Source organism: Harpia harpyja, chromosome Z, assembly GCF_026419915.1.
Source record: "Harpia harpyja isolate bHarHar1 chromosome Z, bHarHar1 primary haplotype, whole genome shotgun sequence".
NCBI classification, from domain to species: Eukaryota; Metazoa; Chordata; class Aves; order Accipitriformes; family Accipitridae; genus Harpia; species Harpia harpyja.
The window spans coordinates 29,401,741-29,426,932 of NC_068969.1; the positions used below are offsets into that span (position 1 = coordinate 29,401,741).

At 40.3% G+C, this 25,192-nt stretch overlaps 1 protein-coding gene across 12 annotated transcripts in view; it reads left to right on the plus strand.

Moving 5' to 3' along the window:
• The window catches only part of FAM172A (family with sequence similarity 172 member A), a 271,889-nt gene that overhangs the window by 175,580 nt on the left and 71,117 nt on the right, over nucleotides 1-25,192 (plus strand). For all 12 annotated transcript variants that reach the window (XR_008233477.1, XM_052776899.1, XM_052776898.1 and 9 more), the window contains 2 exons: nucleotides 20,494-20,610; nucleotides 23,915-23,999. Coding sequence is in view for 11 of the 12 variants with exons in the window: in XM_052776899.1 (XP_052632859.1) it covers nucleotides 20,494-20,610; nucleotides 23,915-23,999 (202 nt within the window). In the remaining variant the exon portion in view is untranslated. The remainder of the gene's footprint in view (nucleotides 1-20,493; nucleotides 20,611-23,914; nucleotides 24,000-25,192) is intronic.

Here is a 25,192-nt window from a genome sequence, read left to right on the forward strand (position 1 = left end):
TGTTTCAGTCCTTCCCTGTTTCCCCCTGACCTCTTGCACATCGACACACTCCCCTTCAATCACTCCTCTTCCACCCAGCTGTATCCCAAGTGAAACTTTCCAGCCTGTCAGCAGCAAACACTCGGTGCGTGCCCTTGCACGGCAGCGTGCATCCCCTTCCTCCCTTTTCCGCTAAGTCCGCACGCCCCAGCCGCCCGCTGCAAGCGGCAGAAGTGCCCAGGTCCCAGAAAAGCCTCCATTTTGATTTTAACCCTCCTCGCAATGCAGAAATAATGAGTGATGCTGAGGGGATGTCAGTCTTCGGGTCCCTCTTTTCTTTTGCCGGTGTCATTCACACCACGCAACGTGCCCGCGCGGGGCTGCGCCCCTGTCCTCAAATGAAGAGCGCGCGGCCTGAGCTCGGGGTAAATAGCAACTGCTGTCCTCTGCAAAATTAACTTTTGTCGGCCAGCCTAAAGTGTAACCCCGTGTCACATTTTCTGCAGTGGGTTGACATCCTCGGGCACGAGGGATCAAGTGGTGCTACGGCAAGCGACCTTGTCTTTTCTTCTCTTCCTTAAAATAGCCGTTAGCATCTTTGCGCATGGAAGGAGAAAATAATAAAAACTTTCTTAACATCTGTAATATACAATGGCGCTTTCACCTCCCGCCTCCCAAACCGTTTTGTGCTGAGGTGAACCGTGCTGCAGTTTGGGATGGGTTCCCCGGGCGGCAGCACTATAAGTCTCCTGAAAAAATATTTATTGATAATAGCCATAGATGCAGCATCTGCTGTAAAATGCACTTGAATTATTTCAGTTGCTGTTGCTAACTTTTTCAGAATGCTAAATTACTGCTAAAATCTAGTGACAAAAACTTCCAAATCCATTTTTTATGGCTGTGTTCTCATCTTAAGCCTAAATGTGTATATGCCATTTACAGATTTTAATGAATCTTACGCGATTAAACTTTCATCGGCAATTGTACCCTAATAGTTATTGCAAGGTGTCTAAATACGTATCTACTGTCATTCTGAACATTGTGTTTCCAGCCATTTGTCTCTTAAACTAATGCATATTTGCCGCCTTCACTTTAAACAGGAATCAATTTATAATGCACATTGTAAGCTTTTCGTAAAAGCCTAATTATGTACATCGCTTTTTAAAATGCAAGGATGGGAATAAATGTCTATTAATGCTTTACATGGAAAAACAGAATACAAACATCTTGTGATCTGAATATATTTATAAATAGTCACTTGCACTTTTTATGCAAATGAAATTGGCCAGTGCTGTCAGGCTTCAATTTTTTTAATTTTTTTTTTTTACAGTATTATAAGAGTGGCTTATTAGACATCTCATATATGTCTTTTTATAATGTTCGAGGCTTTTTCCATGCACCTGTAACTGGTGCCATCTTGTATCGTTCTTTTATACCTTTTGTCTTTGTTTCCTTATTTTATTGCCTGTACTTCACGGAAGATGTGAATGCTAATGAACATATGACGTATACCGTCATTCACAAGATGAACAGATAGCTTTCTCCCTTTGTCAAATGTTTATGCAGTAAAATGAAAAATTAAACAAACCTAGCATGACTCTGTTGTTATTTCAGCTTAAATAAAACACCTACTGAAGTTTTATAGAATTTTTCCCACCAGAGGGAAATTTTTGAGAGTGGTGAGGGACTATTTTTATATCCAAAGAGTAAAGTTTGAGGTAATTTGCTAAGAGGCATAGAAGTTATATTACAAAATTGTTGATACTGGACCGTAATAAAGTCTAAATAGTGTTAACCTCCAATTAACAAAAAAAGGGGGGAAGATGTCAAAACACTCATTACAGGTTTAATTATAATTTCTGATTGATTCAAAACCTTCTGACTGCGTTCTGGCCGCTCCAATTTAACCATTCAGCCCATGCTGCCCGTATTGTGTATTCAGCAGTTCCTATTAGACATCTTCACAGTGAGTGATTCTGCTGGGCTTTCTGACACCCGCTTTCATGCATGGCCTGCCGCTCCGCGCCGAAATGTGGTTGGTTTTGTGGTGGGGTTTTTTTTTTTTTTTTCCGAGCTGCCTGCAACATTAAAGACATCTTGGGCCGTGCCGGGGCTCGGTGCGTGCGCCTGCGCGTGTGCACGCATATGTGTGCACATACATGGACATAGCATAATAAGCGAACGCGCCTGTGCGCGCGCAGAAGTATGTCCTATATGCAAGTATATAACGCACGTCGCCTTCACAATGCCGCGCGTGAAGGCGATGCGCATTATATACTTACGTATAGGCGTGCACAGATACATCTTGCTCTCCCACGCGTGCAACCGGGTGGGGATGCTCCTGGTCCCCCCCTCCAAGGTCCCCATGATGCTGCGGGGGGGGGGTTTGGCAGGCGGTGACACTAGAGGGCACTGCTTGTCCTCGGTTGCAGCATCCTTGTGGGACAGCCCGCGGAACTCCGCTGAATTCCGTAATCTGACTTTAATTAACCGCTGGGTTCTTATTAAGAAATCCTAGGCTGGTTAATTTCGTTGCTGCTTTGTGTTTAGCCTTCTGTTAATATAATGGGTGGAGTCATCAGTGCTCACAAACAGACACAGAATCAAGTGTGTCCCGTACAGTAGCAAATTTTTTTTTTTTTTTTTTTTTTTAAAAAAGCCTCAAAATGTCATTCTTGGCAAAGCCAGAAGGCTGAGTTTGCCTTGCGATAGGGTTTAGATCCCTTGCCAGCTGTGCTTCCAGCCAGCAAGTGTGATGTGCGGCGTTAGAAACACGTCGGGGAGAGTACTGAGGAGTTAGGGTGATTTATTTCAGCAAAGGTCAAGAGAAAGATAAGCAGAGGACAAGAATAGGAAGTTTAAAGAGTGCATCTTCGGTATGTGTAAAACCTGTATCATTTACATTACCCTCGGAAAAATGTTTCTTATTTACAGAACACTAAATCACCTGAGTTGCTGTTCCAACTTCAAATCTTTCTTCCATTCATGGGCTCTTTTAGTAGCATTATTTTGCATGGGATTTACAAAAGAGGTTGAATAGTCAGGTTAATCGGATTAATGAAAGCCGGCATCATTTCACAAACATCAGAAAATTAATACCAGCATTAGACATGTTATCAAAATAATAACGTCCAAGCTCAACATGAAGACACCAAGCATTGCTATTAGCTTGTCCGTGTCTTCGGCAGTCCGCTGTAACGAGTGCTGCATGCTGGCCAGATCAGGCGTTTTTCTTTGCTATGAAATTCCAGCACTCAAGTTCAAGAGATTACGTCCTGTGGCTTAAAGTCCCATCCACTGCTTAAGCTGCGATTTGGGATCAGGCCCTATATCAAATCTGGTCTGTTTTTTTCTTCTACCTCTCTGGTATTTAGCCAAAATACTTCTTTCTGATTAACTGTTGCTGACTTCCAGTGAGTGTGTAAATTTTCTCACATCAAGTATTCATAAACGTGTGTAGTTAAACAGCTGGTTTGGCTGATCCCTGCAAATGACCGTTAGTCGAGGCGATGGGCATTTGGTGTATCTAAAGGTTTTCCCACGTGTAAGTTCTAATTTCCAGCTATTTGAAACTTAATGATTTTTTTACCATAGGAAAAGTAATTTTTTAATAAACTTCTAAAATACTGTCCTAGCCAGAACTCATGGCCATTAAAAGGCAAGCCAGTGTAACAATAGGTTATATTTTGTGCAGAGTGAATTGGAAGTGTTTTATTTTAGTCCAGTATAACCACTTGCAAATATCAAAGTGATTTTGAGCCATTCTAATTCTTAGCAATGCATTTTTAAACAGTGCAGTGGGTATATAAATTTCTGAAAAATCCTCCTGGAAGTTACTGCACAACTCTAGAGGATAATGTAGCGTGTTTATTATAAATATGTAGGTTTTCTAATTATTTCTGTATAATCACGTAGTGGTCTTGGACAGTCTGGTCTCCCACCTGATCTTTAGTAATAGATCTGTCATTTAGCAACAGCAAGCATCACCTAGTTCTTCTTTATCGGTTCATAAGCAAAAAGTAAAAAAATGTTTGATCAATACAGAACAACTCTTATTGCATTCACCATTTGATAATTTGAAATCTTATTTTGTGCGTACTAACGGTCTATAAGCAGTCAGATGCCAGAACTGCTGTAATAGGATTTTTCCCCTCCTAGCGGGATGTTGCTTATGGCTATAAAAAGTTAATTTCAGATCCTGATACACTTGCATTAATTTTTGAGACATTGGCTGAGTGTAGTACAGCAAAGAATAACATGAACACTGCACCGCTATGCTGTAGCTAATCGTTTATTACTTCCAGCCAAAGGAAGCGGCGTTAATGTGCAGGCCACAATGTCTGGAAAAAAGAGGTAGGAAACTGGCAGAAAAGGTCTCCCAGATTTCTTCCTGAGGGTCTTGAGAAGAGGACCGAGGAGGAAAAGGAGAAACAATAGCTTCATCGTCTCTTAAAGGCTATTTAAATGGGTCTTGGCATACTTGGGAGATCCTGTTTGTGCATTAAAATAATATTTGATGATGAGACTATAACACTTACCAAACTGTCCTGCTTCTGAATGAGCAAACGCATCTTCATGGTTGTTTATAAGTATGATTTATGCGTGAAAAACAAGCGATTTAGATGCTTATCATCTGCGATATGCACCATACCTCAGTAATGCGTTTATATTCTTTGGAGTATTTGCTGACAAAAGGAGCATGTTGTCTCTTCATTTGCCAGTGAGGGATCTGTTGACTCCACAGCTATGTAAAAACCTCTCATCAGCACCTATTTTAATCAGCAAGAACTTTACTATAAATCATTATCAGAAAAAGCATTGTGCTACACTTTTATACCAATACATTTATTTTGAAATTAATAGGGAAAAATAATACAGAGCCTGTGCTTGAGATGGGCTAATAAGCGTGCCCATGAGACTTTCCTTTTTAAGCACTAAATGAAAGCTTTTGCATTGCTAACAGGCTACAAAAGTTGCTTAGGTAATAAGACTCTTTTTCTCTTATCAGTAAAAAAGAAAAGGGGAGGGATGGGATGGCTCAAGGGATTGGTAATCAGATTACAAAGTCTTTCACTTCTAGGTCACTGGTTCAAATCTGCCCCCTGTTTAGTAGTGACCAAAAGCTGTTCCCAGCTGATGGCTTTTCAGTAGCCTTTGTGCAATGCATTAGTGATCTATATCCCATGCCTGGTGAAAATCACTCCTAGCCGTTGCGTTGGGAGTCTCAACTCAGACCCTTTAAGTAGGAATAAACGACCTGCTTACGCATTGAAGGGTTTGGTGGTTTATTTTCCAGAAAATGATTTTAATAAGTTAGAGGAGCAGTGCAGCTGAATCTGCACTGTCACAGCTGCTCTGGGCTTCAACAGCAGACCCTGCTTCCCAGCACTGCCACTATCACTTTTCACTAGCACTGCTTCGTAAAAAATTGTTACCAGCTTACTTAAGAATTGGGCTGATATCTCTTAATTTGAGCCACATGGTATCACTCCAATTTACTTCCATATTAGGCTAGAATAGATAAAATCATAATTGCAAAAAAAAATGAGAAGTAAAAAGAAAATTACTACATTTGTTCATCTTAGAAGAAATATCATACTTATTAGTAAAATTGATTTTGACATATAGAGTGTGAAAACATTTTTATTGATGGTTTTAGTGCTGCAGTAACGCTGCAGAAACTATGAGACTGCAACTTTGGTAGTCTCTGCTATACGTGGCTTATACCACTACAGCATGCTCAGGAAAATGTTGGAAGAGCTTTATGAAATGAAATACTGAGAACAAGGGAAAACAGAGAAAATTCCTCAGTACCTGCAAAAGAGCCCTTTCGAGTATACATTTTCTAGTGCTGTCTCTTACTGGTGCTTACTGTCAGATATTTAAATGATAGGTTTATAGACTTTGCTCTTGTCAGCATTTTGAAGTGCTATTTTCCTTAAGGTAGGGGAATGCTAGAGGACACTTGCTATAAAGGGAATGTAATTTCTGGTTCATTAATATATGAACCTGAAACGATGACTGTCTGCTGTATGTGCTCTGTACATTTCTATGGAAATCACTTTGACAGTTTTGGAGGTGTGTTTATCTCCATAGGGATGCACACAACCCATTATAAAACTATGACTTTTCCCCCAAAACTAACCAAAGAAAAACTGTATTTCTTATGAGACAGCAGGCATGCTGCATATACGTTGCAGTAGATATTTTTGTAGAGAACTAGGTATTTCATCAATCCTAAATGAAGCCTCACTGGATCAAATGGATCACATCAGCCAGCTCCCTCTTCACTTGCATGAACTTCCATTAGAAGTTTGCTGCTCTCACCTCCACCTGGGAAAATACAACACGTGCAGAGGTTGGTGGGGTACTGGCAAGCGGGATGCACATCTGGCATGGGGCTGGCACAGGTCGTTGCTCTCCGGAGAGCTCCTCTCCAGCTCCTGGTGTTCAGAGTGATCTGCCTAACGTGCTTATGGCTTCACCTTTGAAACCGAAGCTGAAAAAGCGTGCCAATAAAACCTGTGTACTGCAACACGTGTTCATTATCCACGTTTTGCAAGAATGGCTTGGGTGGGATTTATTGCCACTATTTTCACACTCGGCCTTCAACGGCAAAGCTAGTTGGCTTGCGATGCAATGTGATCCCCTCCGGAAAACACAGCAAACGCACAAAAAAAAAAAAAAATCCCAAATGATGTATTTATGATCCAAAATACACATTCTGCATGTAATAATCCTTTGGTATCAGATGTCTGAGACCCACAAGACTCAAAGTGGCCGCTGTGTCACACCAGAAAGCTCAGGCTGTCCAAGCTCCTGCAGGAGCCATGTCTCTCCACGTGCTAGCACCAGGGTGTTTTGTGGGCTGCTCATAATGTTTTGCTCAAGCTCACTTGCACCTGCATCTCTGACCCCATTGGCGGGGGGGGGGGGAATCTAAGGTTAGCAATACAAGGGGTGAGGGTGAAAGGGACTGCCAGCTTCACAGGGCTGTTTGGTCCAGGAGCACAGGTTTGTAAGCCAAAGCCATTCATTTCAGGAGTTCACACAAAGGTTACAGGGGAAAAAAAAAAAATTAAACTGAAAACATTGGCGGCACAGCTGTTGTTAAGCTCGGGAAAGCTTCCTTTCAAGTCTGGCGTGAACCTTCGCTCCCTTTCCACGGGGGAAGCTGGTTTTGTTCCAGCGGTTAGCTCAGGTCCTCTGCTCTAAGTCGGCATCAGAGTGTGTTAGGAGTAGGCAAACTCAGGCTGGGCTCAGCAGAGTAAGGTTTGTCTATACTTTGGGGTTTTTTGTGAGTTTAATCGTTAGTTTAGAAAGGAATTTAGTTAAACTGAGGTAACCTCCCAACGTGGCTTTTGTCCTGGTGTAACGATGCTTCTTGGTGCAGTTTAAGAGGACCTTTATATGGCTATAAGTGCGTGCATATAGCTTGAACTGTGATTTAGCACTATATGTCCATCTAAATTATGTTATAAACTGATGCACTCCATTGGTACACCTCCCTTCCAAAGTGAGCAGAAGCCTTCAGGCTGCTGTGTCTGGTGAGTGGACTTACCTATCCAAGTACCAGAGATGTGACCGGAGTCTCGTCTTTGTAAGATGAGACTTGGATATCGAGGCTCCCAGAGTTTGGTGTCGTGGTCCAGTTACGTGATGACTTTCAACTGATGGCAGGATACAGCCAGACTCCTCATGGTAGGGGGTTGCTCGCTGGGACCCCCACTCTGCCCTGGGGAAGCTGTTGTGGTGGTGCTAGTAGTGAAATAAAGACATGGAAAACCTATCCTGGTGTGTTTCATCACTGAAGAGGACTTTGGAGGAAAAGGAGCAGAAGTAAAGCTCATGGTTGCTTTTGGTTTTAGTGTTGCTTATGAACCTTACGAGATCAGAGGGTCACGGGGAGTATCCTGCTAGTGATGTGTAATGGTTTGGAAGTAAACACCAGGGGTGGCTGCAGCTGCCTTTGATCTAACTAAATGGCTATTATGTATATTCTATTTAACTTATTTTAAAATTAGGCAAAGAACATACAGGAATGCTTCTCTGTGTGCTAGATGCTTGAACTTCCAACTGTGTGTTCAGGACCAAACAAAATGAAAATGGTTCTCTTTCAAGGAGCTTATCATTTGGTAGATATATAACACAAAGCACGCATGAAATGCTGTGAGAAAGAGGGACTGACTTCCTACCTTATCCCATGTTTTTAACATTTTGAATTTTTATTGATGAGGGCCAGAATTTGCAGATTTCACACAGTGTCTTTTGCCTTCCACGGTATCTGTGATTTTTTTTTTTTTTTTTGAAGTGGGACTTCTTAAGTTGAAAATGATGAGCTCTTAGCTTAAAAAGATGGGCAAGTAGTTAAATCCACAGCAGGCCTTTTTTCAAAGTACACCAGAAGCTTTGTAGGGTGTGTGCAGAAAGTTTAGCAGACGTTGCTTGTGCTTTAGTGCAGGGGTGGCTGATCTTCACGGTCCAAAGGCATCCTGACAAGTTCCCTGGAGATCCCATGGGCACAGGACAAGAGTGCTGTTTCTTCAGGTCCTACCCGGTGGACCAGAGACACTCATCACAGCAGCTCTGCCTGGCTGGCTCCTCCTGCGGTGAGAGGGGGGGTTGCCCAGTGCTCTCTGTGCCATCCCAGCTTGCCCACTGGTGTAGCCTGGTTTCAGGAGCCAGCCAGCATGGCTTGGCTGATAGCTACTGAAAAGTCTTGGTCTGGCAAGCTGGGTGCAGCCACCAAAGGCAGAGTCCCATCCAAAATTTTCAGGACAATTTCTCCATTTCCTAACAACCATGAAAATAAATCTGCACTGCTCTTAACATGCCAGAGTCTCTCTTCGAGGCTTGTGAGTACAAGAGTTTATGTTATTTCACCTGAGAAGGATGGCGTGTGATAAATGAGTACCTTCCTACATGGGAAGCTGGGATTTTTCAGTGCTTTTGTGTGGCATCCGTTGTCCTGACATGTAGGCATGACAGCACTCATTACACTAAAAAATGACACTCCTCATTCTTCTGTTGACTCATCACTACCTGGCATCACTTCTCTGACTAATGTCATAAGTACTCAAGGATGATTTGTGGTATTTGACTAGCGGGCTCATGCTGAGGGTGATGCAGAGCGAGTAGCACACGGGTCTGCTGGAGCATTACTTGGCAATAAATGATGTGAGCAAGCTGATGACCAGATTGGTCCAAGATCACTGGGCAGACCAGGAGGATGAATAAAGGAAGACTTCATGGCAGTGAGACAGCATCCCGGTTCCCCACCCTGTTTCCATGTCCAGGGATGCTGAGGTCTAAGTTGTGTGTTGTGGCAGTGCCATGGGTCTCCAGACCTGCTGGAGAGCAGGTCCGTGCCCAGTGCCTCCAGAGGATAAAAGCGTCTGGCCTTCCCTTGCCAGTACAGCTGTGCCTGGCGGCTACTGGCACAGGGCATGGAGCAGACATATAATTATGAATGTGCACTGTTTATGAGAGTCTGTTCTGCACTCTGAATTGGAAGATCTTTATCTGAATAATTTGTCATATTAGATTAGTTATACATCCTTCAGGCTGCTTCACAAAGCCCTTCTGCCTATTGAAGATTTTCTCCTCCGTGGAGCCTTCTTAGCCTTGCTGCTACTTCCCCATCTCACAAGTGGGTGGAAAACCTTGTTTGATATCTGATGGCGTGTCCAATGTCTGATAAAGAGGCCTGATAAAAAATTATCCAGTATTTCCCCTTCTGCTTTACTGTTTTTTCAGACTTTGAAGATGTCAGTCATATTGCAGTCTGCTTGGTGTAATTTGGTTTTCTGCCACACATGCACATACTTTTTTTGGTGAAGGAGCATGCATGCGGCAGCAGTATTTTAGTGGGAAAGAAGAGGGAAGCTGCTGCTCCTCTCTTATGGCTGCCTGCAATAATAAATCACAATTTGCCATTCCCTAACCAGAAAGAGAGTTATCTCCATGAGTTTGTGTGACCCCAAAAGTTTCAGTTTACATACCCTCTTGCTCAGAGACCTTGCCTGTGGAGAGACTTTTCCTTCCTGAAGTTACTCAGAGGTTGCAAGAGTTGAAGCTGAGGCTTCAAAGGACAGGAAGAGTGAGTGTTGTCTTATCCTCTGGCTGAAGTGGAAATCCAGCTGTCTGTGTTTAAATAACAAGGGCGTCAGACTCCATGTCCATCTGTGAGGTGCTCAGCTTAACACTTAGCTTTTCTCATTTTCTGTTTGTTGGGGTTTTTTTAAGTCTGGCCTTTTAATGAAGATTAATACATAGGCTGACATGTTTGTGTACACATGCGATAAAACAGGGGCAACTTCTTAAATAAATGCTTGGTCCTCGTTCAGCCAACATCCAGAAATGTGTGGAGGATTTGCCCTTCTTGATGTTAAACCAGTGCAGTTCTCTGTTTCTCTAGGTATAAAATGAAATATAAGGAAACTGACTACTTCCTTGAAAAATGCACCAGCATGAGATTTGCAAAAGCTGTAATAAAACTTTTCCATGTACCATTCAAACAGAAGCAATGAAGAAGTAATGCCATTTTACCCTGTTGTATTTGATACTTAACATGTAAAAACAGTTATTTACTTGATTGTTTCACTTTCATTTCACTAATATGATTGTTCACTTGTAGCTGAGTTCTAGATTTACACATTTATTAAAACATGAGAAAATTACTTCCATAACTTACTTCAGGCCACGTTTTGCATTAGATATGAACCATTACCTTCGTGATGGTAAAATATCAAAACAAAACTCCAACCCCTTGTATCATTTCATTTTCAAGCCTTGTGTTTTAATGGTTTTGTTACACACTGATTTTCAGGAGCAGTTTATTTCAACTAATTTGTCAACACAAAGATTTAAGATCACTGTATTTTATTTACCTTTATCTGGGTAAATAAAATTCCAAGTACCTGCGTATTCTGGCTCAAGGCTTTTAGAGGTTTTCACCCCACACGATGCAAAAGAGGAGCCCAACAAGACAGGCTGAGAGTAAATGACTAGTTTTATTGATCCATTTTATACGCATACTGGTTGTTTAGATACAGCAAAGCTGGTCCACTGTAATTTAAAAGATGTTCAGCTCAAGCCAGTACCTTAGGAAGAACTTCTTTCCCGGTGTGAGAAGAGTTTATTTCTGTCCAGCTCCACTTCCTAATTGATTTGAAATCGCCCAAAGTAACAACCTCAGCGATGTTGACCAGGCTCGAAGCCCTGGGGCTGAAAACGGTGGCGGTGCAGAGCCTGACTGGGGAGCAGATGAGTGTCTCTGCCCTGGAGCAGTCGCACCTCTCAGATGGGTGGACCAGATGGCTGAGGTTGGTAGCAGCATCAACAACCCAGCTTCTTTCTGCTGCCACCCTTTAGCGGAGCCCGTGCAAGCTGCGAGCTACCGCGGCGAGTCTGACAGGCGGCGACTGGAGGAGTTGTTGTAACTCAATCATCTGTCTGCACCCCAAGACTCCGCTCCTCCCTAGTCTGGAGCTTCCTACAACTCCCGTCACCAGCAAGAAAACTGGCAGGGTTTGAAAACTCTACTAATATTTGCTCACCGATAGGTCTCAGGCAGTGTTCAGCACCTCGCTCGGGGCATCTCTGACAAAACATCAGCCGTGCATCACTGCGAGGGGTCAACTGTACACCAACTACTGCTCTTAAATGCTGTTAAACTGTCCCTAATGGCTGCAAGATCAGGCTGAAAGTCTGGCACCCAACGCACCCACGTTCAAACAAGGAAATGCGTTCAAAGTGATGGCTTGTGATTTGCCCGTGCTCAGAGCTGACTAGGACTGTGAAAGTCTTTGTGGAAACTGAGCCCAGGCTAGCAATTTTGGGGCAAGAGGCTGAGAACACTTCCAGTTTCAAGCAGAGACACCTCTGCTTCCTAGTCCGCATAGATCTTGACCTTTCTTGATGCTACAGCACTTTGAACTTTCAGTCATGGGCCTAGGTGGTTCTGATTAAGGCACTTTACTAACTGTTTTGGTTTAGTTTGGTTTATTTTATTTTATTTTATATTATTTTATTATTTAATTTCAAACTAGGCATGGCAGTCAAATAGCTATGCAGTGCTTCAAAAATCCAGGTAAACGAAGAAAAGGCAAAGCTGTGACCTACAGCATAAGGTTTTACTGGCAAAGATGTACCAGCTAAGAGCTTGAAAAAATCCTTTGCCACCCCAGCCAAGATAACTATGTTAGCAAAACCTCTAGAGCAGGTTTTGTGTAGCTATTCCAACAGAGGAATACTCTTGCTGTCTGAGCTCATGTCATTTGGAGAGGTGATGCAGCCTCCTGCCAGAAAACCTCCTGCATCTCTATTAAGAGGATGCTGCTGACACAGACGCATGGTGAAGCCAGAGCAGCAAAGGATCTTCTACTATGCCGGAGGTTTAGGCGTTATCATGCGCTCGCAACATCTTCTACTACCCAAGTGCAAATTAACTGTGAATAGAAAATGAAATACAGTTTAGCAAACTATGTGGATTTTTCAAATATGATTTTCCTGGGGCTCATGTACTATGCTGGACATACCCAAGCTACCTTGAAACAACCCAGCTCGAGTATCAGATGCTCTTCAGCGTTAGTTGTGCTAAATACTGCACATGCTAATTTAGGCCTCTTCCTGGAAGGATAAATTGGCCCTTGTGGAGCATCACATTCCTAAGACCGGACCCTTTTTGAGCATGTATATTAGAGGCAAGCCAACGTCACCCAGCAGCATCGGAACATTAACACTTAAACTGATCAGGCTTCACTTTCTGTTCCTGGTTGAGGCAGGTGGAAGCCGTTGACCCTTCAAATCTTTATTTTCATGCCAATGAGGTGTACAGAGATTTCCCCAGCTCAGAGTTCCAATTTGGGGCCAGCAGAGTCCTGCTGTCAGGAGGGAGTACCAACTGGCTGTCTCCAGCTTGACCCCACTGCTCCAGACCTCCTTTCCTGACTATCACCGCAGTTCTCCAGCAGCCCAAGGGCAAATATCTCAGCAACCTTCACCACTGAAATAGCTTGAGATGCACTGAAAAAGGGATTGGCTTTTGTTCACTTTAGCTGAGCTTTTGTTGGGAAGACCTTCACCAAACCCTCGTCTAACATACATTTTTGATCTGCAAGGAAACTATCCACAGAATGCCAAGATTTTGTGCTCCAGACCATGGAGGATGCCCCTTCCACTGGATTGTTTTAGTTTGAGTTGTCGTGGGTGAGATGAAGTGGACCTATTGAAAGATTTTTACCCACATAGTACCATTCCAGTTTATGTTGTGATGAGCTTTCTATCGATCTGTTAGGCTTCGTTCATACTAGACAAATTGCTGGGAGGTTTGTAAGTAAGTGAGGTGAGCCAGCATCCCTACCCACGGTCCTGTCGCACCTATTAGCACAACCGCCTGTGTTTGGGAACTTGGTGTTCTCCACGTTATTACAGGTCCTCGAAGGCTTTTCCTCCTGTAAGCTTTCTGTTGTAAGACACTAGGGACAAGAGAAGCGGGAGAATTGCATTATTAAGTTTAAAGTTTTAATAAAGCAGAAGCCTGAGGCTTTTATACTAGAGCACCATGAGTTTTGTTTGTGCTGTTCACAAAATATTACCAGCAGAATTTTGTGTACAGGGTTTTGGGGTTTTTTTTTACTGAGCTATGCATAAGGGAGATGACCCCTATGCTCTTTTAATCTTGAGTTATTTTAGAATTAAATATTTTTCTAATCATGATTGATTTTAAGAACTTATACCCCCAATGTAAGGTATGTATGGAAATTTTCAGTAGAAGTTCTGCAACACAAATTGGTTTACAGTGTGAACTGTGACAAGTCCTAGACTCCAGATGCTCTAAAGCAATCTGTTCTAATAAGTTCATACGTTATTATTACTGCTGCAGTGTGATTTATTGCTGTAGAAAACTATCACAACTGCAGATGTAACATCCAATAGATCTTTGAACAAAATATCAGAAGGTACTTGGCTATGGTCACTCTATGATTGTATCTCTGCAGTTGTTTTCTTTTGCTGTTTAAAAACTGGTGTGTATCAGATGCTTTTCTGCTGCAAGTAGGGATTTTATCACATCTGTTAATTCATTTAGGTAGAATTATTATTTTTGCTAATTGAAAATGGAAACTAGTTTAACTTTGGATTATTTATTATTTTTGCTATGTGCTGTTCAAGTGTAGTTGCTCATTAATTCTAATCCCTAACGAATAATATTTTATGAAGACTTGAGGATCTAATTCCATTTTAAGATGTGCAAAAAACTGAAAGTATTTCAGAAATTGAGGAATTCCATCCAGGAAGCAGTAAAAGGTTTTGGGAATCCCAGGCTGACAAGCTTGCACTACAGACATACAGAATCATATGCTTCATGGTGAAGAGGAGTCTTTCTCAACTGAAGAAAGGCTCAAGTGCTACCATTCAGACAGACCAGTTACTTGGTTTGTATGAGATTGAGTGAAAGGAGGGTTGAAGAGGATCTTGAATGACTGTAGACACGTACCAAGCTCCAAGGAGAGCATGTGGAGTTACCAAGAAAGAATCTGCACATCACTGCAAAAGCGTTAAGTAAAAATTGCCCTCTCGCACACCATTCCTGGCATGTGATTTCTTCTTTCTTACCATCTACCACTGCTTTTACAAATATTTCAGAGACCAGCTGATGCTGTTTTGATCCACCAGAATTTCTACTGCAAATTCATTTCACTTCTAGAAATCATTGAGGACATTTGGACAGGGGCTTCCACTTCAGTTTCCTCTGAAAGGAATTCAGTTTGCATCCACCAAAACTTCATAGAGACTCAAACCAGTATGAGGCAACTGGAGACAATGGAGGACTTGCATCAGAATTACATTGCTCCAAGCCAAATGCTTATTGTAGACGTGCCCATTCAAGCCCAGTGCATACCATGTAAACACCATGCCACAACTGAAATTGTGGTGGAAGACAGGGGAAGTAGATGAAAGTTTTTTTCAAAAGTTCAAGAGAAAGTAAAATTTGGGGGCTTTTTTTTTTCTTTAATCCATTTTTCCTTATTCCTAATTACAAGCAAGAAGAGCTAAGTATCCCCCAAATATGATGTGATGGAGGTCGATTTGATTGTCTGAGCCCATAAAAATGAAAGAGGCGTGTTTTAACTTCCTTTTACCTTCCTCAGAAGGTGAATTGTTAGCCATTTTAAATTTGTTGGAATAGGTATTAAGAGTATGGAATCAATCCTGCAAAGAGTTACTCTCACAGGCCATTTACCTAAAGTCTAACTGGGATATTCATGGATTTTTGTGTTTGCAGGATCAGACCTTTGAGTCCCCTTTTAGCATACTGATGCTTTCATTTGACAAGTGTGCTATGCTATAAAATATATACCAAAGATGTATTCTCATCTATTAAATATGTATACACACACACTAAATATACTGCATAAGTAATGTATGTGTAAGAGGCTATGTTTTATATGCATACACTACAGATAATAAAGGTATCAACCTTTTGTCATTATAAAGTTATGATAATTGTGTAATATAAACTTATAGAGGATTGCCATCTGACCTTACCGACAGTTTAGCAGTAGAACACTTACTAAATTGACCAATAAATGGGTAATTAACATATATATGAATTTAAAGAATGCATTTCTAGGGGATTTCAAGTTCTTGCTTATGTAAGTGATAGAGTTGAATACTTGTGCAAATAGATAATTGATGTTTTCCCTTGCAAAGTGAAGGAACAAATTTTCAACCACTGGCATAGAGAGGGCTTTCAAAAAGATGCCTGAATACTTTCTGACTTGTTGCAGTGAACACTGCTCTATGACTTGCCATTCTAAGGGAATCAAATATAAAGTAGTGATGATCTATGGTTAATAAATTACAAAAACAAACTTTACTGTGACTACAAAGAAGGAACACAAAGACAAAGGTAAAATGGAAATGCCTGAATAGAAAACATGGTTGGGAAAGTCTAGAGGACCCAGAGTGGTGTACTGAGTGATGCAGCAATAAATAAGAACGGGTTTACCTACCAGATAAGTGCCAGTTTACCTACTTCTGACTATAAATGAGTTATTGGAAGAAGACAAAGGAATTTAAGTATAAAGTGAGCGGAGCTGTAAGCCATCCAATGAAGGGGTGCACAGAGAGATGGCTTTCTGCAAAATCTGTTCAGCTAAGAATAATTTAAAATTTGAAAATGAGCATTGAGCAGGAAATTAAGTAAATCCTAGGCTGTGAAAACTTCTTGTCTATGGAATTTACTGATGTACAAAGAGTATAAGGCATAAAATGAACTTTAGACAAAATTCTTAGGTCTTTGTTTGCAATCGTTGCTTCAGTAAAAGGCACCATTATCCTGAAAAAAAAATATAACTTGTAGTATTGTAAATAGTCTGTGGTCTATTAAATACCTTCAGTTTTAGCATATCCACTTTAAAAGACTGTACTGGTTGCATGGAATAAAACTAGTCCTGGGAAGTGTAAGTCATGCATCCCATAGCATCATTCCCTTGGAATTTGGTTGTATCAACTGTAGTTGTATCAAATTTGAATGGCAGCTGGGTGCTACATTTGTGTTGAATGTTAGTATATTTTACCCTAAGAATTTTATTCTGCTCACTGATTTTTTCAGATTTATGGGAATTCAAAACTATTTTTAGAAAAGATGAATATGTTTTAACTGTGAGCTATCAATCCATTGAATCTGAAGCATTTACTGGGTATTGAAGTTTCTGTGACCAAAAGCACATAGGCTTCTTGTATATTCTTGCGGGATAGATTATCATCCTTGATAAGACTGTCTGCTGCTTGAGCAGCACCCAGATCTGTTCTCCTTGGTTATTATTATCAGTGAATGTCTTGTTGTAGCAGAGAACTTGAACTGTTATGGTAGAAGCTAAGTGTCCTGGGTTTGATATGCTCTGTTTTGACATTTCTGTGTCACTTAAAGATGGACACGTTAGACTTCTTGTTTAAGGGAAGGTTATACCCTTGATCCTTTCTCCACTTGATATATTGTTCTTGTCTATTTTCTTCCCAAGTTGGCTCATAAAGGCATGGATGCCTACCAAAACTTATTTCTTCTGCGCTGGATGTAGAGAAATCTGTAACTAAAGCTCCGTTAATCTCTTCAATCCCTCTTTGCTGCTACATCCATGAGCCCTTGTCCTGACTCCAGCACTGTGGCTGAGTTATCAAAAAACCTCGCATTGTCAGCCTCAGTCTCTTTGCTGGTCTTTGTGAAGAGAATACTGTTCTGCGGGCATCCACAAAGCTGAGCAGCAAGCACCAGCAGCATGTCGGATATTGCATGTTATTCCCCATATCGTATATGATCTGAAAAGCAAAGACGGCATGTACCTTGTGAAGAAAAAGTAGGAAGAGATGGTGATCGATGGCTGCCAGTTCTTCCATGTGGATAGGAAAATTGAGAATAGCAAACCTGAGCTAGGTCTAGAGGGGGAGAAGGGAACTGCGCATCTGTATTTCCTTTTGGTTTGAAGAAAAAGGTGATATTCTTAGACGAACTGGGTGGCTAGTTTTCAAAACAAGAAATGTGGGATACAATAGCTTGAGAGAAGACTCTTTTTCCAAAGCAGAGCGTATTTTTTCCCCTTGCTGGTCATTAGCAGTGCTTCTGAAGACCAGCCCTTCATGGAGGAAGTCATGCTGTAACACAACGAGCTGGTGACAATTTTAAGCTTCCCCCAGCATGTAATAGCTCCAAGTAATTGGTAGGTACGTGCGCTTCAAGGACAATGATATTTTTGCTCCTTTACCCGTTTAAATCACAGCATTTTGTGCAAGAGGGTGCAGCCAAATGAGTGCTGGAATGCACAGCACTGGTTCAGGATTATTAGTGCATATGGCGTGTTTCTAAAACTTATTCAGTATACAGCAGGGTTTAGTGTGAGTTGGGCGTGTGTGGCTTACAGGTCTTGTTTTTAGATACTGTCTCTTTCAGAGAACTTTTTTTCTGGTAGGATTTCTGAGACACTCTTACATGGAACGGAGGGTCCGGTCCCCTAACCACACTGCCTGTGGTGCTGGGTTTAGGAGAAGCCTGGCAACACAAGCTCCTGACAACTCCCAGCAGGTCCTGCAGCCCTTCAGCAGAAGGTCTTTCTGCAGATGCTGTCCTCTTTAGAGAAGGAGGGTGATGCTACCTTACCTGTTATGTCAAGGTAAAGCAGTTGGATCGTTGTGATGGCTGGTAAGAGAAAGGACTAGCCACAGCCCTCCCCAAAGCAGCCTGGTTTTGCCCTGCAATCAAAGGGTCATCCATTCCATGATCATCTCATGCACATAGCTCTGCCTGATAAAGGGGACGGTAAAGCTGCACTCTAAAAACCAGTATTTTCAGATGTTTGGCAGATCTAAATCACATTTGGGGCCTGGTGTAATTGTAAAGATCTGAATAGAATAGAACAGAACAGAACAGAACAGAATAGAATAGAATAGAATAGAACAGAGCAGAACAAAACAGAATATTGCAGATGAGATATTCATAATGAGTCCAAGTTCTGGTGAACCAGGCTGGTCGAAGGTCTGAGTGACTCAGCCCTTTGAGAGACAAAACATTTATCAGTGCTTGAGATATCCATACAGTGGATATGGGGAGTGGCATTGTAGCATCAATAAAACCCCTTGTTTTGAGGCTCCACCTTCCTCTGGAGCTCAGGGGTTTCATCCCCAGTTTAGCAGAATCACCAGTGGTTCCTGCAATGGCCTGAAGATCGTCCTGAGAGATTCACTATTCTTGCATATGGTTTCATAATGGAGGGAGTTTTGCCATCTTTATACTTACAGTGAAATTTAGTGCTCAGTATCGGATGTTTGGCTGAAAATGTGAGTATTGTGTTACAGCTGAATGAAGCTCAGCCTCTTGCAATAGATGATATTTTGTCCTAAATGCGTGATTTTGTCCCCCACACACATATCTGTTATGTCTCATCCTCCAAAAATTCTAGATATTAAATGTGCCCCACGGGAGGGTAAATGATGGAAAAAATGGTATGTGCAGAAAGGCTTCACATGAAGAAAGATTACTCTTAAGAGTTTCTTCATACGCGCTTGCCCAAGATGTCCTAAGCTCAGCTGAATTCCAGAGTCATGTAATTCTGACATTACCAAAGACAGAGTACTGGGGAAGGTGGATACCTGATTTTATCTGGAATGGGGAGCTTTGCATTGACACTACCTCGCCAATAGTGGTGAATATTTTTCCCTTAGAATATTAATTCAATTACAGTGATTTTAAAATGTACATAATGTAAACCAAACAAAAGGCAAGACACGATAATTCAGAATGTTGTAGTGCGGTTATGTGGAACCGGAACTAAGAGTGTTTGGTCAAAAGTGTTTAGTTTTGTGATATTTTGAAGAAACTAGGAGGTAGTTTGCATAAGGTATGGGTAAATGCTACTTTTCTATCAAAAATCTGGATGAAGGTGTTTATTTTGACGTTTCTGATACAAAATATAATTCACATCCCCATTGTAAAAGTCTCCTTTAGAGCAGTGGTTTTGGAGGTGCAGCCTGTATGCTGATAAGCAGTTACTAGAGAACGAACAAAGGATGCCTGGTTTTAGAAATGTTGTATGTGTTGCCATTTATACAAAAAGAAGCTGAAAAAAAACATTAACTTTAGTGCAGCATATACAGTGATAAAGACACTAGTTGCAAAATGCTGGTTTTATAAGTATAATTCATTATACTTTCTTTGATCCAGTGTTACAAATTAGGGTCACTTGTGTCAGGAGATTAAAACCTTTTCGTCTCTATTTGATATCAAACTATTCTTTCCCAGTCCCTTTTATCTTGCAGAGCAGCACTGAATTCCACAGCATCTTTGTCAGTTCACTCATGTTATTTGCAGCAATCATTTAATTGGTTTTAGAACTAATATTATTTAGTCATACTGTCATTTGCAGCAACAGAGGCTCTTTAATATCCAAAAAATCTTGAGAGGCTCCAGCATTAGCTGGGTAAGCAAATGTATAAGAGAGACCACAAAGAATTTTGGGACCATGGTGGGAGTGCAAGGTAGCTAAATTGGATAGAAAAAGAAAAAAAACCATACAAGTCAAAGTAAGATTGTACATCAGAAAAACTACAGCAATCTACTGAAAATTAGTAGATGATAGTCATGAGTAGCTTACAGTGAACCACGGGTACCAGCTTCCCTGAAGCACAGAAATAGGAACTTGGAGAAGCTTGTAAAAGGTGTCCTCAGGGAATCTTCCATTTTTTCACTATGATACCTTTAATCCTAGAATTGTCAAGCCACATGGAAAATAATAGGACTGAATAGTTCAGTCAGTTAAAAGTTAGTATTATTTCTTTTATCAAAAATATTAGGTCTTTCTGTGTTTCTGGAGCTGTTAGGATTTGTATAAACTTTAAAACAAGTGAAGTCAAGTATTGAACCTGTATTGCTCTTTCTTTTTTAATTTAAGATCATTATCTGTGACTAAGCAGACTCTATTCAATAGGAAGAAAGAACTTAAAGCCAGTATTTTTTAACAGATGATTCAACGAGAGGCAGAAGTAAAGAATAAGGTAACTGCTGTGGCGTTGACAGACTCTGTTCACAATGTGTGGCATCAAGAAGTTGGGAAAAGTATTCGAGAGTGGATGCGAGAGGTGAGGATGTTTTTTTTTAAAGAGTTGGGGTATATACGTCTGTGTATGGCTCTATAAACATGTCTTTATCTGCTGACCTCTTCTATTTCTTTAGGGTGTGAAAGACAGCACATTACAGGACCATGGAAATTGTGTGCCCATATCAGCCCCTAAAATAACCAAGGTTAAAGCCATTTCTGAACTTCAAAGTTAGCAGTCAAAATAATAAGACTCAAGTCCAGTGTTTCTTCCTGCTGCACAGCAATATAGAGACATATACCAAGGCAGCCCACGCACCGCCTGATATCTGGAGCAAAGTCCAGGGCGCACCCAGCACTCCTGGCTTGATCTGGTGACGGTGGAAAACCCCCTTTAAGCTCTTCGTGACTCAGTTTGATGATTTGCACAACTGGCAAAAAAGCCTTTCTCAGCAGTTTTATGAGATGTAATTACTTCTGAAGTGCTCTGAGGTTTTCTGATGAAAAGTTGGAGTATTTGCAGCTGTACACCTACCAATGGCTAGTTGGTCCAAGATGATCTGGTGTTGGTTGGGAGCCAGCAGCAAGTTCCACCCTTGGGTGAAGGATGATGCCATGCATTTATTTTTCATTTAATACTTAAGTATGAGGTTGCTGAGATTTTAAAAATCAAATTTTTTTTAAAGTGAGACCAACTAAACTTCCACTTATGAGTCTCTTCCTCGCCAGATCAGGCTCATGTCCGTGTTTTCTATGTTTCTGTTGCTGAACGCTAAAACAGTAGGTCTATGTGGCAAATTTAAACTAGTCGCATCCTGAACTTTTTGTTAGACTTGACTTCTTTCGCATGGATTTAGTGAAACTTTGTGTATAGCCTGCCTGTTCCTGACTTAACCTTACAGTTTTATAGGCCATGACTGATGGGAATAGAGAATCACCTGAGATGCAGCCTGACAGCTCTGACTTAAATGTTAAAAATATAAAGAATGGTAACCCCTACAGGCTCTGTCAGAAAAATCCCCATTTTCTTTATGGGAAATCAAAACCTTAAAATATATGTTATGTAGTAAAACTGAAATTTTAAATCCTGTAATTTGAATCTGACAACTCCATTTTTCTTTAAGCATTTAGTCTGAATAAGACAAGTGCATTACCTTTAATTTCATTTGCAGAAAGTAGATCTTAAAGAATAAGTTAAATGATTAATGGCCTAAAAAGTGGATGGAGTGTCATAACTTACATTAGCATTGAAAATCTCCTATAAGAAAGAAGAATTTTACATATGTGAAGTGTGGCTGAGTGGTATTAAGACTAGCATATCACCTGGATATCTCTTACTTTAATCAGGTATAAGGCTACTGGTAAAATGAATAATAATTAAAATATACACCTAATCGCTGCCTGTCTGTAGGGCTAATTGCTGTCATTGAAAGAATGAATTGTTAAAAAAGTAATTCTTCATTGAAGCTATCTCTCCTGTATCATTGGTGGCCTATTTTTAGTACCTATAGAAGTCATGATTTTTGAATTTATTAGGAGCTGTGATGAATGATAAAACAAATCAGCCATTTACATATCTTGACACTGCTTTCGAGAATACTTATTTCTTACAGGCAAGTGTCACATTGTATATAAAAGCTGGTTAATTGTGTGCTAATCTTCTGTATTATCTCCAGCTCTCTGATGTAGTGTTCTATCAGTAGTTAATATTAATTTTACTTATTTCAAATGAATGTAATACTTCATAAAAATTCTACTTCTTTTATAATTTCTACCATCTTACATTTGCAATTTCACATTCAGCTGTTAATTAAAATTATACATGCAAATTGTAAAATGTATAATGCTTTACTACTTTAAACCTTAAAGCCTTTGTGAAATACTTCCATTTTAACCATTTTTTTACTAAAAAAGTTACATTAGTGGGTAGTGTGTTTGTTTTCTTTTTTTTTTTCCATCGAGTTCAATAGTTTCATTGATCTACTGTTTCTTACAAAAATCTGCCATGCTTTGTGAACTTCACTTTCTAATCTCATACAGCAACCCTTCCTTTATGTTGTTCCTGCTCTGCCTGGTCCCAGAACAGTAGGGTTGCCTTGACAAATCTATTCAAAAGCCATTCCTCGCCCTTTATTGGTGGGGACTGAAGCCTTTGAAATTCTCTCCTCACTGCAACACAGCTGACATCTTCTTCCAGACAGAATGAATTAAGGAAATACAATAAGACACTTGATCTACCAGTCAAGGATCTTTCCATAGTGAGGACAGACTCCATGGTGCACAACTAGGGCAGCAAGCATCTACAAATACACAATACATGCTTGTTTACCAGAATAGCAATCGTCCATTTTTGCAATCATGATTGATGGGAAGATTTTTTAGAAATCTGTCTGAAAATTCATTGGGTCTTTCCAAAAAGTTGTGCGGGGTTTTTTTTCTTTTCCCCTTAATGAAGTTAATCAGGTTTTCAGAAAGGGAAAACTCAGATTTCAAATAAGGGAAGCCATGTAGATCTTGTAGTTCAGCTGGCAATACTATTAAAAATGTAGTTGCTTTATAATTAAATCTTCAATTCAGTAGATTTAATGTAGTTTCAATATATTTTATTAAAAGCGTATTATTTAATACTTTAATTCATAGACTCCTGAATAGGTAGCATTTGGAGCAAAACATTTTAAAAATTCATGGTAAATTCATCCTACTCAGAGGTTCAAGAATGAAAGGTAAATGTAAATGCTTCCTGAACATAATTCCCTGAAGACCAGTATTTGCATTTTTAAATGTTCCTGTACAATTCATCTCAGCTATATTTCCTATTATTTGAATATTAATCTGCCATCTTGATGGCTTTCATTCAGTTATAATCTGTTGTTTTGTGATTTCACAACCATTCTTTCCACAATGTACTCCATCAAAACACCCTGAAAAATTCTGATTTCTTAATGTTGGCAAGCGAGCAGGCTCAGTGTTTATATCAACACCTATTTAACAACTACAGAAAGGAAAAGCTTAAAATCCGCAGTGGGTAATTCAGGCACCGGTTGGTCCAAGCACCTGCTTAAGTCCACTGGCACTCAAAGTAGCACTTAAAGACAGGCTATTTAAACACATTGCAAATCTCCTGAATTGTGGTCTTACTTTTTTTGCTCATTTAGTATGAAACTACAATATTTCATTGCCAGTTAGTGTGAATAAGCTAGTGTAGTGTACCTTCCCGTCCCTGTTGGGACTGCTATGTAAATTAGTTTGAGTATTTTGATGTGATCATTGTCCTTACATACAAAGTCTGTATTTATTTTTGCTCTGAGTTTTTGGCTTACCCCAAAATTGCCTGCCTACTCTTGCAGAACTGCTGTAACTGGGTGTCCAGCTCCGAGCCCCTGGACACTTCAGTGGAGTCCATGCTGCCGGACTGCCCCCGCGTCTCTGCAGGTATGTGGCTTTGTTTGCAGCAAGGCAGTATACGTGTTTGTGCCCAGGAGCAGCTTTGTTTATTTAAAAATGCATTTGGTTCTGAATGCATTTTAACCCTTCTATGGCAAGATGTGGTTGAAAGCATATGGCTGCTGCTATTTTATGCAGCCCACTGTTAATGTTTTTTTTTGCTTTGTGTGGGATTTAAGTTCTCTTGTCTACTCGTAGTTTATATTTTTCTAGACTTCTTTTCTCTTTGGCTTTAAGTAATTGGTGACATTATAGGTAAGAGCTTAAGAAAAATAATAGTGATGATGAAACTGCGAAATTTATCATAGATCCTTGAATAAATATCTAAGTCTATGTGGGCAAGAAGGTTTTAAAGAAGTACGTTAATGAAACGTACAGCTAAGTGAAATAAGACACTTTCCTGAATCGTGATCGGCATAAGTCCAGTTTATGTAGCAAATTATTTACAGCATCCAAGAATGTTGATGTGAGATTTCTGTTGTTTTGGAAATACTCAGCTATGCCTTTTCCTTAATGAACCGTAAATGATAAGGAGTGCATGAAATAATACACAGAGACTTTTGTTAATATGTAGTAATTCCAGAAAGTAGCTGTAGTTGTCAATGTAACAGGAAAATCTCCAATCTCTGTAGGAAAGTAATCTAAAATACATAAAGCTGTTACTGAACTTTCATGTTTGATTATCAGGTTTCCTAAAAGCCATAGGTAGCGTATTTCTGTAGAATATAAAATCAGGTTCAAGGGAAGACACAGCCTATACAATATTAATTTAAAAGCTGGAACAGTGTTTGACCTTGCTCTGTGAGACGCAGTTGTTCGTTTGACAAGTTAGAGATTCATATCTGTCTGGATTTGTGAGGTTGTTAATGAGACCTAACCTTGCAGATGAAATTTAGTTTACTGCAGGATATTTTTAAGGCTTGGAAAATTTAGCAGTACTTTGTTTGAGAGCTCACAACAACCAGAGACCTGTAATCACATTTCTGCTGTGGGTTGGGATCTAACCATGCAGATCATCAGCTCTGTGCAGATGCAGTGCAATAGCATTGACATTGCTCTTTAGTGCTTAGGGAGATGATATATTACTAAAATTTTCATAGATTCAACATTCATTTACCAACTTTTTGCTCCTTTAGGGAAGAGCACTGCAGTTTAAAAGAAAAATAGTGTTCAGGAGTGGA